General features: G+C 39.8%; 1 protein-coding gene across 1 annotated transcript; it reads right to left on the bottom strand.

Moving 5' to 3' along the window:
• Nucleotides 1–912: 912 nt before the first annotated feature.
• On the bottom strand, nucleotides 913–18663 carry ADAMDEC1 (ADAM like decysin 1). Its single transcript, XM_084766932.1, has 14 exons — nucleotides 18449–18663; nucleotides 16517–16635; nucleotides 15138–15214; nucleotides 13929–14007; nucleotides 13350–13426; nucleotides 10387–10573; nucleotides 9893–9952; nucleotides 8489–8560; nucleotides 8058–8224; nucleotides 7644–7725; nucleotides 6817–6947; nucleotides 5443–5617; nucleotides 3021–3106; nucleotides 913–1869 (listed from the first exon to the last, which is right to left on the bottom strand). Exons 1-14 carry the CDS (start codon nucleotides 18534–18536, stop codon nucleotides 1863–1865), a joined length of 1407 nt encoding a protein of 468 aa, XP_084623058.1. The 5' UTR covers nucleotides 18537–18663; the 3' UTR covers nucleotides 913–1862.
• Between the last annotated feature and the right edge of the window lie 713 nt (nucleotides 18664–19376).

Genomic DNA, 19376 nt, shown 5'->3' with positions numbered 1-19376 from the left:
GATTTGGTGACATGTCAGTTGTATGCTTTTCTTTACAGTCCAAGAATCTAAGTTTATTTTTTTGTAAAAGTGGATTGGGAAAAGGCCATAGGCCTCCACCCTACACAAAAATATAAAGCTGGGGGTAGGGGAAGTGGCCCTGCCCAAGGAAGACCACATCATTTGGTTGTGCAGGGCCAAACAGTCAGCCATGAAAACATACAGACAAGTAACATAATATGGATTCAGCAGGCCATATAAATTTAGTAATGTATGTGTATATACAAATACACATTTGCATGCAATAACAGTTGATTCAGAAAGGAGACCACAAATCTGAAGAAGAGTGGAGAGGGATATATGGGACAGTTTGGGGGGAGGAAAGAGAAGAGAGAAATGTTGTAATTAAAATACAGCCTCAAAAATAAAAAACCAAAAGGTGTATCTTTCATGATAAAATGTTTTTAACAGGACATTCTCGTTCAGCAAGTTCTTAGGACATAGATTCTAAAACCATATGGGGCTAAGTGTGACTCTTTTGTGAAAATATCCTGTCTTCACTTTGTTTTTTTTTTTTAGTGATTTATTTATTATGTATACAGTGTTGTGTCTGCATGTACAGAGGGCACCAGATCTCATTACAGATGGTTATGAACCACCATGTGGTTGAAGGGAATTGAACTCAGGACCTTTGGACGGGCAGCCTTAACCTCTGAGCCATCTCTCCAGCCCCTGTCTTCACTTTGTAATCTATTGGATGGAATCTGTACAGAGCATCCTACTTTATCCCCTCCCCTGCTGTCCATGTCTACATAGGCTGCAGTAACTGAGGCACATTATTTTTAAGGCAAACAATAGCTAGAATCTCGACTCATATAAATAAGTGTGAAAACATTCCTTCTTAAAAATGACCACACAGAATTCATTGTTTTTACTGCTAGCATAGTTTATTACATCAATCAATGAATGAAGCCTTACCTTTCCAAGCAACACAGACCTCTCAGAATGATTCTTATAGATGACAGTGAGAAAACTGTGTTAGAAACTGCATTTGGGCAAATGAAAAGTGTTGGAGTGTAACCAATATTCCCATGAGACAGAAAAGCAGAGATGCTTACAGGATGTAGGGGAAAATGGGTGCTGAGGAACAGCAAGGCCCTGGGACTCTGCTCTCCTTCCTGGTAGCTCCTTCCCTCAGCGGGTGGCATCTTTTTTTCCTCCACACTCTACACTAAACTCTACGCTAGATTTAGGGTTAAATTTCTTGTCATTTTGCAGTTCGTGATTAACTTAACAATTCCGTGGCTGGCGTGTCCTGAGGAGTTTCAGCGAAAGTTCATTTCTTTTGTCCTCCAAAGAATGAAACTAAAATTTCACAGTCAGGGTTCTCGCATTCTCACTGCAGCTAAGACACGAGTGTATAGAGGGCATCTCATCTCAAAGTGTGTCTACTGGATTGGTAGAAACACAGAAAGCAGAATGGAAAGAGAAAAGCAAAGGTCTTGCTTCAGTGCCCATTGGGGAAGGCTCCGGGACCACCACACAGGTAAGAAAATCTCTGGACGAGAGGTCTTTGTAAGAACTGCAGTGTATTTGCATACAATCTCTAGACCGCTAACACGTAAATGACAAAAATGCTGTGCAAATGGTTGTTACGCTGTATTACTTCGGGGAACCCGGAAGAGAAAGTCTCTATGTGTTCACTACAGGCACAAGCGTATTTTGGGATATCCTTGTTGAGCGGTTGAGTCTGTGGGTTCACACAGCCCGTGGCATGCGGAGGCTTGTCTAGAAGCACCAAGTGAAGCTAGGAAGACTCTTCCCGTAGTCAGGTCCTAGACCCTTGTCCTGGCAAAGCAGCTTCTCCGTGAAGTGGACACGGATCATTGTCTAATCAAAGAAAACCAGAAAACCACAGGCAATGGTTATTCATATGTATTTTATATGTGTGTGTATATATAATGCTACGGAATGACACAGATGGAGATGTGCGGACGTTAAGAAAGACCGGCAGCCTCAATGGGAGAGCACATCAAAAGCTCCACGGAAGGACAGGAATTCAGTCACTTGTCTTAAATCCCACAGTACTTTTGCAGAGTTAAGACCAGAATTGGCATGTCCAGAGTCCAAGCTCAATGTTCCCCCGTCGGTGTTGAACTGACCACTGTACACGGAACAGGGTATAGTTACCCTGTCATTCCAGCCCTCCAAGGAACTAAGGGGTTTTTTCCCCCTGCTTTTCACTTTTTATACACTCTGCTTCTGGTCTGAGCGTGATTTCCAGAATTCTCTGCAAAGTTCACCGAACTGTACAGCACTGCTTAATGAATAGATAACGGAATCTCCTCTCCCCTTTGACCCTGCGCCTTTCCTGAGGAAGCGATACTGAATGGTGTTGGAGTTGATTGTTTTATTTTACTCTCCTTGCAGTTTTAATTCCAGGATACGTCCGAGAAAAGGTCACAGACTAAGTCTTTCCCCATCACATCTCCTGGATCCCAGCTTTCTGACAGATGTTGTTATAGTCTTTATTTACAGAGACTTTTTACATTAAAAAAAAAAACTAGTCCTAAATGCCAAGTTATTGGTTTCCCTACCTCAAATCACATTTGCCTGTAAAGCACCCCCAACTGACACCTAGACCACTGAGAAACTTTAAAGGGAATAAAACTGTATAATTCTTACATTGAGTTTTTAAATGCTATTGATTTTCTGACTACCTTGCAAATGATACCAATCATCTTTATGGGGGAATGAAATGTGCCGATCAATCAAATATTGTAAAAATATACTTTTTTTCATATTAACTTGTTAGTTATAAGAAATCACGGCAATTTTAGCACAAGTCCTAGGAAACATTTATCTTGTAAATGTCAGAACAACCCATTTTTTAATGTGTGTATGATGAGCCACACAGCCTTGGTTTTGTGCATAAATGCATTCTTTCTTCACTACAGCATTCCTAGTTGTTGTTGAATCCATTTGCAAATCTTAAAGGAAGTGAGAAGACATTAGGGGAACATAGAGAAGGTGGTGCTCACGTGAGGTGGTTGGAGGCTTCTTCTGTGCAGTCAGGTTGGGATTTCAGCTGGCATGTCAGAGGCTCACAGCAAAGATTGGTGCATTCCTTCAGAGAACAAACAACACAATCCCTGCACTTAGCACAAGACAGCTGTGAAAGAAAATCTCACTGTTTAAAGTATAGTGTCTTATTAATTACTTGAGAGTTTCATGTGATTTATTTTGGTCGTATTCCCCCCTGCTCCTCTCCATCCCTCCCAACTTTGCATCTTTTTTTTTTTTTTTTGAGACAGGGTTTCTTCATGTATCACTGCCTGACCTAGAGCTTCCTATGTATACTAGGCTGGCCTTGAACTCACAGATCTGCCTGCCTTTGACTCCTGAGTATTGCCACCAACAATCAATTACTTTATTTAACAGCAATTCATGTACTCACACAAAATGTCACACACACACAGGTGTATATGCACAACACAAATGTACTATATAAAACTTCAGTTTATCAATGTAATAACTGCATTTCAATTATGTGAGTTTTCTTAGTAAAAAATGTAAGGGTTTCCTAATCATACAGATACAAGAAACACAATCCATTAAATTAAGGGACTTAAGGGAGAAAGGAGCTCCTGATATTTTGGTAAGTAGCAAAATTAGCAGATAAGTTTGGCAGCCAAAATTGCAGCATTAAAACATGATTTTCCAAAAAAAACCAAAAAACAATAAAAAACCATGATTTCCACATATAAACACTGTTAATAAATGATATATCATCATCATCAATAAATATAGATAATGTATAGTCAAAACCACATTCAATAAAATGAAGGATAGAGCAAAGATTAGTCATAATGTATATTTTATGGGAAATTTAATAAATACCATAAGACATAAAAAAGATATGAAGATATAATAAAAAAGTATAAATCATATTTTCCGTGTGTTTGGGTTATAATTCCTTACATAGAAAGAGTTAAGGTCAACTCTTAAATTTTTTTAAATAAATCACTAAGATAATTGCTCAAGGTAATAACAAAATGACATCAAAGATGATATCAATGAATTATAATCTGCATAAAAAAGAAAATCTTAGATAAGCAAAAAAGAAAATAGGAAAATACTTCCAAATAAGGAATCAATTCTGACAAAAGTACATAAAAATATGATGCATAATTCAAACTTCTGAAGAATTCATGGAGACACAGAAACCTGTCAGAGAGACGTCAAAAAGTAATGGCTAAGTTTCCAGGCCAATTATTAGCCCTGGTTCCTGAACTTAGGCTTCTATTCTTTTCTAAAGAGCCTTACTTTTCTAAATATGGATAATGGCAATCCCTATTCTGTGAGTTTGTTTTGCAAAGTAAATAAGATGCTATCTATGGAGTACTTTGAAGATTGACTCATTTAAATCTCTTCTAAGATGAATGCTGTTTTAGACCCTAAAACTGACAGAAGATCAGACAGTAGAATTTCTCAGAAGTCTCCTATGAGCACGTCCTGTGGTAAAGACTTGTAATTCTAGCACACATGAGGCTGTGACAGGGGGATCATGCTCTGGAGACCATCGTGGACTACTACATAAAACTCTGTCCCAGAAAGAAAATAAACAGGAAATTGTTTGTGAGCATCAGTCTGAGGCATTCATTGATACAGCAGATGCCTTGAAATGACAGAAACATTAGCAAAATCACAATAGCTCTCACACCCTAGCGCAGTGGTTCTCAATCCTTTTAATGCTGAGACCCTATAAGGTTGAGGTGACCCCCCCAACCATAAAATTATTTTTGTTGCTCCTTTAGAACTGTAATTTGCTACTGTTTAATCATAATGTAAATATCTGTGTTTTCCAATGCTCTTAGGTGACCCTATGAAAGGGTGGCTCAACTCCAAAGGGGTCGCAACCCACCAGATGAGAACCACTGTTTTAGGTGGTCTGTGCTAGGAACCTGCAGGCTATATAGGTTCATGTAATTTTTTATTTCCTCTTTTGTATTATCAACTGCTTACTTCACATGCTGATTTTGTGAAAAAAAGAAAATTCCACACGAGGAGGCCTTCCATGTAGATCTGTGAGTCACTGTTTAACACATGACCGACCATGGCCTGAAACTTTGGAATTTCTGAATCCAGTGTCTACAAGGAATGTGGCATGCTCTAGGTAATGACGAACTTCTTTACATTTGGCTTTGTCTTTCGTAGTATGGTTAACTAAAAGCCAAAGCAAAGCCACTAGTAAACCTATGTCACACTTTGATATGATATTGTCTGTGCACACGTGTGTGCACATAAACACACGTGCACGTGCGAGCACACACACACATGTGAAGCATGGCCTAAAATATTTTAAAGAAGAAGATGCAAATTTCAAGTGTATAGTTTTTGCCCCAGCAGCCATGTTTTAAAATTTTTAATAAATACAACTTTAAACCTCATGTATTTTCATACCTCAGGAGAGCCACAGTCGCAGTCTTCTCCCGTTTCCAGAAGATTGTTCCCACATGTTGGCTTTATTATATTTTTAGGATCAAGGGCCAGCATCAGACACCTTGTATTTCTAGCTGAAAGGAATCTTTGAAAATGTGAGCGGCTGATGGTACTGAAATCCTTGGGGAATTTTGAACTGTAACAGAAAACATGGGATAGCATGATGTACAGTGCAGACACCTGTGGGTGATAAGAAGAATCTACTGTATCCCATGGTGATACTCAATTCAGTAGAAACTACCAAAGTGGCCAATATCCAGAGCATCTCTGTGCTACCTGTGAAAGGTGGTGAAGCATATGTAACATTCTAACTGAATGTTTTCTCCTAACACCCCAGAAGCAAAGAAGAAAGAATTTAAATTCATTTTAATTGTTCTAGTTTCATTTCTGAACATGAATATCCTGATCCCCCCGCATCCAAAAGAACACTTGGGAGGGAAAGGAAAGTCAAAATTGCTAGTCATGTCACATCCTGTCAAGAAGGAAGAGAATGGAGGCATGTGTGCTCATTCGCTTGCTTGTTGTACTCAGCTCTATTTCTCTACACTTACATAGGTCATGGCCCTTTTCTTAGGGAGTAATACACCCTCAAAGTTACCCAGGTCTTCGTATATCCATTAACCTGCATAAGACAACCCCCCATAGGACCCATAATACAGACAATGCTTCATTGAGAATCTCCTCCCAGATGATTCTATAGTGTGTAGAGCTAGTCATCACAGGAGCTCAAGACTATCTGAAGTATCAAGAGAGGTTGATGCTATCACTGTGATCATCTCCTCAGGCCACACCAAGGCATGAGCAGTGAGAGACAACGCTCATGGTCTAGTTAAAGGAGATAAGTGAAGACTACTGTGATCCGTGGGCAAACATCTGATTTGTGAGCACCTCAAGGACAAAAGACAATTACACCCATTTTTATATCGCAAGTCTTGGTAAAAAAAAATAACTGGCATTATCAGATAATAAATGACTATGCCAGAAGAGACTGCTCAGTTGATGATGGGACTAAAGACTTGTTTATCTTGTGTATCTTGGGATAAAACTGTCATCTTAACCAATCTTGTGTTTTCAGGAAGCATAATACCACTTTAAATTAAAGCAACCTTAAGTTAAAATAATGAAGTCGCCATGTTAGTAAATTCTATGGTGGGATACTTAGAAATTTTAACTAATGAGTCTTGAATTTGGTTATAATATATATGAAAAAGCTGGAGATTAAATTATTAGATTACTCAGCCCTTGGGAGAAGATAACCCTCCCACATCTGCCCAGTACATTTAATTATGTAGAAATGGGGATTTTCCTCTTTACGTTGGCATGGTACCATCTTACCTCAGGTACTGATTCATCACACAGCTTCCAGAGGGACATTTGGTATAATATGGAACATCCTTCATACCAAGGGCATGGCCCAACTCATGTGCCATCACTGCTACAAGAGACACATTATTCTTTCTTTTAGCCTGGGGGGAAACACAAGCATCTGTTAGTTCTGATTTTATTCAGTTATTTCTCAGTTCTTGTCAAGGTGCTATATGTAATATGAAAAAACCAAGAGAGGAAGACTAGTGTATCCCTAGGCTCATTTTTCTGACATTGCTTTTGTCTAGTGTACCTGCTATGACTGGTGTCTATGAATACAAGCATTAAGTCGGTGCTCAAGCTCAGTCAATGAATATTAATCGTAGACCCTGAATTCTCAGTAAATAAGGCTTGGACTAATTGCATTCTCTATGGAAAGTGCTACTAGGTGCCTTCGTATAAACTCACATCCACAAAACTGTGGTTATAATTCTTAAGCTATTGGTAGCAATGGACACATGATGGCTAACATTGCATTCTTTTTTCCTTGTCTGACCTCTGAGCAGCTATACCAAACAATTCATGTATAATTCTCTGAGGCCATAGAGAGGATCTGGGTCTCCTTTCAGCCTCAACACGTAGTCCTTACTCTTTGCTACACACTGAGGTATGAGGTCTTTGGCAAAGCTAATATTTAACAATTGTAGAACCCATCAGGACAATGGTCAATGATGGTCTTATTTCTACGTTGACTTATCAATTCAGCTGATGGTCATGGTGATTACTTTGGTACAGTGCCATGATGCCCATCTTCACAGAAATGGCATTGCAGAATGTCTTAGCAGAAGTGTACAAACCTCAATAACAGACACTGAAGATGTAGAACACAAGGAGTTTGCAGCTGCCATTCCCACACGTCCAGCGCGAAAGCCAGTTCCACTGTGGGAAAGGTAGAGAGGGACTATAACCATCTGACTCTGGAACCAATAGTGTTTGGTAATGATGTCATAGACCTCGCTTGGTGTCCCCTAGCACAGCTTCCATCATACCACATTCCCACAATTAAAGGTGCATATTTTGCATCCAAGAAATGCTTTATTGATCTTAACGGGACCTTCAAATAATTCAAGGACTGATTGCTGATGATAGGAACATCTGGTCTCTCACCACTTATTGGAGAGATATGACTGAATAGAAGTTATTGTCAAGAAACCCTGGAGATAAACATCCACTTTGCCTACATGTTCCTGCCCTGGCAAGAAAGAGTTCACCTGAGAAGTTGAGCATGGTTATGGGTCCTTTTTCCCAGGTTAGAATAATGCCATCTCATGAAGTTTGTGAATGTGGCGCCAATGTTGGGTTCCACCTTTATCTTGTCACCATCAGACCAGATTTCCATGCGCACCAATGACACTTGAATGTCTATGGTTTTATAAATCTGTGGAAAGAACATTTTTCATAAAAACACCCAGGATTAGTTTTAGCATTCTTGGTGACCACAAGTGATAGATAAAGGGATGCAATACTTGTCATGAATTTCCATTTTGAAAATAGAAATTCTAGACAATACCTTTATTGCTGCCTATGATTTTTGTCTTGATGAGCTCTTGTCCTTAGGTGATTCTTGGCCACTTACAGTGTAAAGACACAGGGAAACCCCAAGCACAGGCATGGAAACACACATACATGACAAATGCCTTACCACATTGAGCAGATTCAGCACCTCGAATACAAAGCTCTTCATCTGAGTCACATTCCCTTTGTACATCTTATACTAAAAATTATAAAACACAAAAATAGAAAATTAAAGTGAGAAGGCTGATGGGTACAGGATTAAATAGAAAATTCACATGTCATAACATAGTTGACTTCTTATCAATCCATGACTTTCTCTCTCTCTCTCTCTCTCTCTCTCTCTCTCTCTATATATATATATATATATATATATATATATATATATATATATGTGTGTGTGTGTGTGTGTGTGTGTGTGTGTGTGTGTGTGTGTGTGTACTCTGTTTCAACAAATTCTACTTCAAATATGGAGGTTTTGATAAGATAAGAATTAGGCACGCATAACAAATCACAATGTCCTTCATCTTCCTCTCTATTTGACTTGGTTTGGTATGAAGTAGAATCTCACTATGGAGTCAGGATGCCATCAAAATTATGATATTTCTGCTTCAGATTTCCAAACTTGGTCTACAGGATTAGAACTGGCTTTTCTTATTCATCTTTAAGTTAGATACATCAATTTAGTAGTTAAAATATTTTGCACTAACTCAATATTAATTCAGGTTTGACCATAAAGCAACATAAGCTGTAGCTTCTCTAAATTTATATTTTTGTAAGTTGTATATAATTTTTGTGTTGATATTTACATAATTCCTATTAAATTTACATTTATGCTTTATGGTAAAATATTAAAGCAATCTAATACTTTATTAAAATACTGCTCTTTAATATTTTATGGTTGATTGCTTACAGGCTTGGGCTGGTTAGTTTTTGCTGACTTGACACAATATAGAGTCCCTAAGAAGACCATCAACTAAGGAATAGCCTTTATCAGACTGACCTGTGGGCATCACTGTGGGACATTTGCTTAACTGCCTATTGGTGTGGGAGGGCCCGGCCACTGTGTCTGGTATCACACTTAGGTGGGTGAACATGGGCTGTATAAGCAATGTAGCTGAGGAAGCCAGGGAGGCAGGCCAATAGCAATGTTGCTGAATGGCCTCTGCTTCAGTTCTTGCCTTGAGTGTCTGCCTTGGCTTCCCTCAGCGAGGAACTGGCAGTTGCAAACCAAATAGACCCTTCCCTCCCCACGTTTCAATGGCCATGGTGTCTACCAGAGCAACAGAAAGCAAGCTAGAACATAGGTATATATCATTAAGCATGTTGCCATTATGTAACTATATGGTGACTGGTAGAAAATATATGGATGGCATGGGTGAAAACTGTTTTTAACCAGGAAACCAAAACATCTAAGAAAACTAGCTGAACAAAAATACATTGTTAACTAAAAAGAATTGTGTCTCCTTTTACTTTTAAGTTAACATATAAGTTGGGAGAGCTAAGTAAAGAGGTACTTATAGGTTGTACTCACGAAGGCGTTATCCAGCACCAAGAAAAGACCAATGTACCTCTGTCCTTGAACTAAGTCTTCCTGTTTTTACAAATAACAAGAGAACTTCATTAGTAATCATCTCTACTCACAATGATTTAGGTACTTACAATTTTTCTTCCAACGCAAATAAAAGAAGTAAGTAGGGACTTTGTAGAGACCAGTAGTTTCTGAACACATCTGTTTTTATTTTTTCTTTCTTTCTTCTTTTTTTTCATTTTTTTTTTACTACGATCTATTTAATTTGCCTATAGCACAGTACTGGGCAGTAATTACTCCATTAAGCTTTCAAACTAGTGTAGCTTCCTCCCACTCTGATTTCCCACTTTACACTTGTTTTTTTTTTTTTACTCATATTCTACGTCCAGCTCATTCCTTCTGGTGCTTCCTGGACATCTCCATGTGCATCCATCCACCTGTTTTTCTTATATCCTTACTTTGACAATCAAACTACAGAGTCTAAAAGCGATACTTACATTTGGGCCGTTGAGTGACCTGGAAGTCCGAAGATGGCCACGTTTCCTGCCAACGTGTTTCTCCCCACGTTGGTCATGAGCCACGTATGGTTCCTCTTGACTGTATGGAATAACAGCGTGTTCTCCTTCATCTGATCTTTGTAGAGGTTTTATTTCATATTTCTGATCGTGATGCGTAAAGAAGCCTCTGTGAGGTATGAGATGGTGTTTTAGGATGCCCTGACTCGCCCATTCATACATCCCACTCAGAATGGACCGATAATCGCCTTCTATCTCAGTTTCACACAGAGATTTGTAGTCATAGATCTTTTAACTAACACCTAATCGTTCAAGGTTCAACCGGTATTTGCCCAATATTGAAAGGAAGGTCAACAATTAACAAATGAGACCTCATGAAACTGAAAACCCTCTGTATAGCAAAGGACACTGACATGTATACAAAGTGGCCGCCTCCAGAGTGGGAAAAGATATTTTTTTACCAACTACATATCTAATAGAGGAGTGCAAAATATATAAAGAACTAAAAAATTCTACATATCAACATCGAACCCCTACCCAGACCTAGGTGATAAACAGGATGTTCTCCACCGTTGAATGGAGAGGGAGATCTGATTCTCACAAGGACTCTGGTGCCCCTTTTCTGACCATGTCCCCTGTAGGGGAAGCCTGGCGGCACTCAGAGGAAGGATAGCAAGTTACCAAGAAGAGACTCGATACTCTAAGAGCATATATATGGGGAGGAGTTCTCCCTCAATTACAGACATAGGGAAAAGGAGAAGGGGGGTAGTGGGAGGGAGGGAGGAATAGAAAGATACAAGGGAAGGGCTAACAATTGAGATGTAATATCAATAAATTAATTAAAAAATAAAGAAAAAATAAAAATAAAACAACAAACAACAACTAAAATGAGGCTACAGATCTAGAGAATTCTCAAAAACAGGAACATCAAATGACTGAGAAGCACTGAAAGACATATTCAACATCATTAGCCATCAGGGAGATGCGAGGCTACTACTTTAAGATTTAATCTTATCCCTTTAAGAATGGTTAAGATCATTAAACCAAATGCCAGTTCACAGTGGTGAGGAGTAAGAGGAGCACTAATCCATTGCTGGTGGGAGCTCAAACGTGTCCAGACACTTGGGTAATCAGTGTGGGGCTCCTCAGAAAGATAGGAATATGTTTAAATTAACCTATACTTCATCCTAACACACAGACACTTTCTTAATTGTGTTCATTGCTGTTCTACACACAGTAGTCAAAACTGAAAATAACCTACATGTCTCTCAACAGATGAATAGATAAAAACGTGTTACATTCACAGAGCAGGATATCAGTCAGCTGTTAAAAATGACGTAATAAAACTCATAGGTAAGCATATAGAACTACAAAAACCACCACCCTGAGTGAGGTATGATATGGTTTTGCTTATCTGTGGATATTATCTGTTAATGATAATCAAGCTTCAATCTGTAGAACCATGAAGGTTAGGTATAGACTATGATACGGGGGGGGGGTGCCAATAGATTTCTCTAGGAAAGAGATATAGAATATATAGTTATAAATAGATGGGAGGGACTGAAATGGGAGATTCAACAGGGAATGGGAAGAGAGGACAAGGGAGTCTATACTAGGAGAGAAAGCTAAAATTAAGAGCCATTTGAGAGGAGGTATGAAAATCTAATACAGTAAGATATATTATACAATATACACATATATGAAGGGGATCTAAATGAAATCATCAAATAATTGAGGAGATAGAGCCCCAACTTGCCATCTCTTGTCACCAAATGACACTTTTCAGGGATTGGCTTGAATGTTCTTTGATATCTGTGTGTGTGTGTGTGTGTGTGTGTGTGTATTTTAAGGCCTCCAGTTTTGTGTTTTCATGGGATTCCTACGTGAGTGAATGAGTGGGCCTCTGTGTCTGTATGTATCCGTTTCCAGTGTCTCTTCTTAGACTTTTTTCTTTCTGCTTGTTTGTTTTATCCTTCCAATATATTATTTTTCATTTTATCATATTATATTATATTTCATATTATCTCCTAGAAGCCTGTTTATTTCTAATAAAATACAAAAAAGGCGTGGCACTGGATGGGAGGAGTAGAGGAATAACTGAGAGGAGAAGTCGGGGGAAGCCATAATCAGGATAGATTATGTGAGAAAAAAAAGGCTAGTTTCAACAAAAGTGATAAAAGAACTAAATGAAGCCTGTGCCTTTCACCCAGAGTAGTCTCAAGAATTGCTAAAATGAAGCAGTTCCAATAAATTAGACCTAACGCCATAAGTCCGTTAGTCTAATAATAATACCATAATTCCATTAGTGTAATAGTTTCCAATAGTTTGTTTATTCATTTATCAAACATTCCTTGTCTGTTTCTATGAAGAGAGTGGAGAACGGAGTAGATGACTGTCTAGTCACCTAGAACCCTAGAGAGAGCAGAAGAGGTTCACTAGAGTTTTTCTATTAAAAGATTTAGTTCAGAACTAGGCAGTCGCTCCATATGTTGAAATATCGTAAAGCCAATGTAAGAGCTAATAAGAAATATGTGCATGGGGGACACGTTTATAATATAGGAAAAGTGATTCCATATTAAATATGAACCATGATAGAATAACAATTACACATTTTATTTGACAGATTAATCACATGCTAGATAAAAACATATTTGTTAAGAAAACATGACACAATATATTCCAGGAGTGAAGTAGATGAGCCTGGTAATGGACACAGATGATGTCACTGGGGTCCAGTGTGTAGCTCTGACCCCACTGGGGCTGACGTCTAGAACAATAGTTAATGAAGTGACTGTATCATGCCAGTTCATTCTTCAGCTTAACACCACATGGCCAGCGATCAGTGAAGAGCAAAAACAAGCCAAGTAGTAAGAAGACATGTGGAAGACTCAAGGCTGTGTGACAAAAGTCACTCAACATTTAATACTTTCTATGACAGTTCTCACCTCAACCCATTGCAGGTACTGATGCTGGCAAGAGAGCCTCTTGCATTCAGGATGTGGCCTTCATAGTAGCAGGGTTTCTGGAGTAGAAAAGATATTGTACTGTAGAAACATAGACATTACACGTACGCACACACATGCATGTGTGCACACATACACACATGCCGGCGTGTTAGACACATACGTCATTGATGAGAGTACACAGGTCACAGTTGTCTTCTGATGTTAGTGAGAAGCCATGACTCTCAGGATTTATGATGATTGGTCGACTTTCCACAATACCAGCATCTCTCTCTCTCTCTCTCTCTCTCTCTCTCTCTCTCTCTCTCTCTCTCTCTCTCTCTCCCTCTCTGTGTGTGTGTGTGTGTGTGTGCGTGCGTGCGTGCGTGTGCACGTGTGGCTGTGTGCATGTGCTTTTGTGTGTCTGCTTCTATCTTTAGAAAGTTCACTGTGATTTCCTTCCTGTTGCCTCTCTGTCCATGGGTAAACACTTCTCTTCCATGTCACCCGATACATTTAAAAGCTGTCCACAGATGGATTTTTACAAGGATACATTTTACAAGGGATGAATTCAGTACCTACCATGTCCTGAAAGCTTCTGGTCACCTCTTCTCCTCCCGGTGAGTAAGATGTTTCAGTGTAGTCTGGTCCCAGAAGATGCCTATGCAGAGTGAAAAGATGTACAACACGCTCATGAAATAAATGATACCAATAAATACTGATTTATCTGACACCATCTTCTGTTCTGTAGCAATAATGATGTATACAGTGAGGCTTTGACCATTGATGATTTTCCAACACTGGGACTTCCTGCTAAAAAGAAATCCAAGCATTTGGTCACATCCGTTAACCCTGAAGGGGGAAATTCACTCAGTTACTTTTCACGTGCAGGCTCTTCATCTTCAAACGTGAATGGCTAGAGCCCTGATGGGATTTTTTGGAGCAAGGACACCGTCTTTCGAAGGTTCTGGGTTACAAGTGTGAGTAAGGGGCCAGTGAATGAGATTTACTAACTGTTGGAAAACTTGTGACGCCCCTTCACACTTCTAGAATTTATTGCTACAACATGTACCCTGATTCAGGCTTAGGGATAAAATTCTTCTGTATGTGTGTGTGGTAGGGAGAAGGAGTCGTGTGTGTGTGTGTGTGTGTGTGTGTGTGTGTGTGTGTGTGTGTGTGTGTGTGTGTGTGTGTCTGTGTGTGTGTCTGTGTGTGTGTGTCTGTGTGTGCAACTGAACATGTTCCAGCACACACATGGAGATCAGGGGACAAGCTCATGTGTGAGTCCTCACCTTCCACCTTGCTTGAGGCAGGGTCTCATGCTTGTGTCTTGTCTCACTGTGTAAGAGAGGCCAACTTCTAGAAGCTCTCCTGCTTCTGCCTCTTACCTTGGCATAGGAGCCTCTGTGGACCTGTTATGGGAGATTGTCCTGGGTGCCTTAATTGATGCTGGAAAACCAAGCCTGACAGTGCACACACGACACCATTCATCCCTGTGTTTGGGGCCTTGGAGTGTGAGGGTTGGCAAAGTTAGCTGAGCAGGAAGCATGCTGGCATTTCTAACTCTGCTTCTAACTGTGGGTGTGATGTGACCAGCTGCTTCGAGATCCTACCACTGTGACTTCCATGTAGGGATGGGCCACCACCTGGAGTTGTAAGTTAAAGCTACCCCTTCCTCCCCTAGCTTGCTTTTTTCACAGCCACAGAAAGGAAGCTACAGTGAGGGAGAAGTTTCCCAACATTCTGATGATACAAGCAGTGGGTGGGCCCCCAGGAAGACACTGTCCTTACCTGGTTCTCTTTAGGTGAAAGGTAATTTCTTCTCCATTTAGTATGATCTGATATTGAACTTCAGGGGCATACGTTTCCTGAAAATATTTAATGATGTGGTTATAGCACATAGTTATAGCACACAGCCAATCTAAAATTTAAAACTATTATAACACCAATTATGTACACTATGCATTGCAATAGAGGAAATACAGAAACTGAAAGCATCTCTCTTACATTTTGTACATTTCTTATATCTAAAATAAATGCAGTCTGCACCCTATATGGACGTTCTGGTCCTAACACTGTGGAGGAGAGAGCGAATGAGTTCTCAGAACTTGGTTATAATTTCACATCAGAGAACCAGCTGCCTCACTTGATAATACAGGCAAAGCTATCTGGATGTGTCCTCAAGTCTGTGGGAGGAGAAGAAGAGAATCACAAACAAGGCAGGTAGTTCCTGAAGAAGACGTTGTTTCTCTCCATCCTTTTCACACTCCTGTCTTCTCTCCGACCACCCCTCCCCCAAGAGGCTGCACTTTTCTACAATGTAGACAGGTGTTCTCTCAGTCTGTAATATTTATCCCTTTGATTCTTAGTGGACTTCAAAAACAATTTTTTAAGTATATTTCAACTTATTTTAAGGGAAAAATAGGTACGCTCCTGCCCTGTTGGTAACTTATTATGGTACACAGGACAATATATTACACACTAAAACAGACACAAATTAGAGCCGCATTAACCAAGTTCTGAGAAGTTATGCACTCTCTCTCCTTCAAGGTGTGAAGACCAGACCACTGCACGGGCCATGGTACTGGGCAGCCCCTCTACGGTCCTGAAGGTGGACAGCCCCCTCCTGAGAGCACTGTTCATGATGTTTTCCCTCATAGACTTCTAGGTGCCCAGATTTCTCACCTAAGGAAGTAAGTTTATGGCCTGGGACACATTAAAAGGCTGCCAATGCCTAGCGTGCTGTTCCCCAGCCTACTTCCATGCTCCCTGGGAATAAAAGAGCCTGGCTGTAGGCTCCTGCTGGGAAAACCCTAACTTCCTCAGAAACCTATAAGGACAGACCTCCAAATTTTCCTCTTAAGCCTGCTTGCATTTCAGATAGCTGCCATACTGTCTATCTCGGGTGCTGGGACACAAACTCTATTCACACGCCTAGCCAGGTTGCTGTCTGCCTATTTGTTTGTCTGTGGGTTTAATAAGCCTTCTAATAAACTTCACAACCCAATAATCCTTCTGTGTCCCCCTTGAGCACCATATCCAAGAATCTTCAAAAACAGAACTAATGGCCGGACTGCAAGATGAAGCTGACGGATGTTGGCTGTGATGTCACACTACTCCCAGGAGGCCTTCGTCCTTTTGTCTTTAGATGATCATGAAACATAACTCACCTTTCTGCCATAGCTCTCTGTCTGGTTGCCCTCGATCCCTCTTCCGTGTGAAATGGGTAGCTTTTTAGGATGGACTACTTGACGGAGCTTTAACTCTGGGCTTGATGTTGTATCTATCACTAGAGGAAGCCAGAAAATACGGATATGAAAGACTGACAGTTGTTTGGTTTGTTTGGCTGGTTGCTATGTTGTATGAGTTACGTTGCCATGTTTTATGGACATGAATTAGCTTCTCAGAACAAACTGCACTGCTGCTTCAACTTTAGTGACAAAGGATCGATCGCTGTCCTCATAACTGCTAGGAAGACGGGGAAAACTGTGTGTCGTCTCATAGAGAAGCTCTCTATCTTGGACCGGGAACACTGGGGTGAGCCGGGACTTTGCCTATAGTAGCTGACTTTATTCTCCTGCACAATCCTCCTCCAAGTGCAATTTCACTGGCCACCCGGAGAGACTCTATTCCCAGTGATTTCATACCTCTGCTAACATTAAGTCAAGATGACGTTCCTTTATGGTTTCATCCTCAAAACTGTAGATCCCACAGGATATAAAGTTCTTATTGACCTTTCTTAAAGAAATTGTTAAAGAAACAGAGAACACTTGAGGAAAGTGTTTGCAGGTAAAAAGTTCTTCTTAATGTACTTTAAATTGTGCCAAAGGAACATTTCTCTTGATCACAAATGGTAAGGAAAAAGAACTGACTCACAGTCAAAAAGATGTGGCTCGTAGTCCCAGCTAAAAGGCCTAAAGAAAGCCGCTCTGCTTCCCGACCATTTGTTTTCTAGCTAGATTAGTGTAAAAGTGCACGCATAAACTATGAAACTGCAGCAGCATCGTTGGAAAACACAAACACATCTTTTCTGTTTTTCGGAGTTTTGCCATTTTTCACACAAGGTCAATCTTACTGTTGAATTCTGTGTTTCCGTGGCTTCAGGACAAATTCTTATTTATTATGGCGATCAGAATGCATTAGGCATGTGACATAATTAAATTATCCTGCAAATCACAGCCACTACCAAGACCGCAGTGTTCACAAGGACTGACTAAATGGACTTGACAAGATTCCACCAGGATGTATCAATGTATGATGCAATTATTATCAGTGTTATCCTACTTTACTATTCTTTGGGGTCCTCACTAGGAATTAACAGTCTAAGAAACATATGAGACATACAAGGGCTATAAAGCCAGCCCTAGATAGGAACATTAGTATATAGTATCATTGAAGAAGTAGTGATTGTTTTGAACTTAGAGAAACCCCTAGAAGTAGTCTTCAGCTGTTTCAGAAGGATATTTACTGTTGCACATGTTTATAAATGGAAATGTGCAGGCTCCCAGCATTTGACATTTTAGCATGATTATGATGTCATCCTATCTAGCAAGATAACCAGTGATGGGGACAATGCACTTAGCTTATCCATGTGCAGTAAGGGAGCAGATAAAAGCTGTCAAGTTGTTCATCCATCTCTCAGTAATCATCTTAAAGGGAGGAGCAGTTACCTTTCTAGGACTTTTCTTTTGACTATGTTCTACTAATGAGAATCTTTCTCAGGGAAATATCCTAAAATACCAATTCTTAATTAGCCTTGAGTAATAAGTATATTAACAATTTTATTTACTAGTAAAATGTAAATATAGCAACTATTTTGAAAAAATATCACATTGTATACAAACATTTTTTAGGGAAGTACATGAAATTTGAAAAAATTATATAGTGAGTTCTAGACTACATGGTTCCCATGTGACCTAACCAAAAAAAAAACATTACACATACATGCGTGTGTATAAACTACTATGCATGTATACAAGACAAATACACAGAAAATATACTGTGTAGGATGTACTAACCTATACCCTGTGAGTGAAGAGGTCATTTTCTCATGGGTACACTCATCAAATAATCTGATTTTATAATAAGATGCCTATACTTACCTTGGGTTTGAATGCTGAGCCACAGGACAGAAAGCAGGACCCAAGACATTCTGGCTTCTGTGGGCAGCTGAGAGGTCTCAGGCAGCATACAGTTACAGTCTCTCCAGTGGCCAGTGTTATCTCCTTCTAGTTCTCTTTAGAAGTTGAGAAGGAACATAAAGTCTCGAGTTTTACTTTGAGTTAAGGGATGTTTCCTAATGGTGGTGTGGCCTGGCCAATGAACTGAGAATGTTCCTCCCTTGAGAACAATGTTTACATCTGTGGGGAGGCTCACTAAGGAGGCACAGCTGGCCAGCTGTTTGCCTTGAGTTTCACCCTGAAGGGAACGTGAAGACTGACACTCAGGGGCCTGTGCATATATGCACGCTTTTTGCAAATGTCTACGATGTCACTATTGTGCCCACATTTTAAGAAACTGACACAGAAAACATGCCATACTTTTTATGAAAGTTTATGTATATGGGTGCTTTGCCTGCATGTATTTCCATGTTCCATATACATGTGTGGTACCTATTGATGCTAAAGACAGTATTGGGTCTCCTGGAACTGAAGTTACAGATGGCTGTGAGCTGCTATGTGTGTGCTGGAAATCATTGAACTCAGATCCTCTGGAAGAGCAACTGATGCTCTTAACCACTGAGACACATCCCCAGCCTTAGGGAGACACATCAGCATCATCTTAAGAACATAACACCAAACAAAGTCTTGCAGACTTGAATAATATAAACCTCTCTGTTTTTAAATGGAATATCAACTACAAAGCTTCTTTCAAAGTTCATATGAGGTTACACAAACATGCAGACATTTGCACACACATACAAAGCTGTGAAGAGTGGAACAGTGTTAGCCTCAACCCAACTGCATGCATATGAATCTACTTCAAGTACACAATGAACTTCACTTCAGCCAAAAATATATATATTCTGAT

The sequence above is a fragment of the Acomys minous genome (genome assembly GCF_964271855.1).
Source record: "Acomys minous genome assembly, chromosome: 18".
In the NCBI taxonomy this organism is placed as follows: Eukaryota; Metazoa; Chordata; class Mammalia; order Rodentia; family Muridae; genus Acomys; species Acomys minous.
This window is presented reverse-complemented; position numbering and strand designations above follow the sequence as displayed.

Coding starts and splice junctions, on each gene's coding strand:
- ADAMDEC1 (XM_084766932.1), bottom strand. CDS start 18,536: ATGCTGCCTGAGACCTCTCAGCTGCCCACAGAAGCCAGAATGTCTTGG. Junction 16,636..18,448: donor GCTCAGCATTCAAACCCAAG/GTAAGTATAGGC, acceptor GGCTTCCTCTAG/TGATAGATACAACATCAAGC. Junction 13,427..13,928: donor CCAGAAGCTTTCAGGACATG/GTAGGTACTGAA, acceptor TTTCTACTCCAG/AAACCCTGCTACTATGAAGG.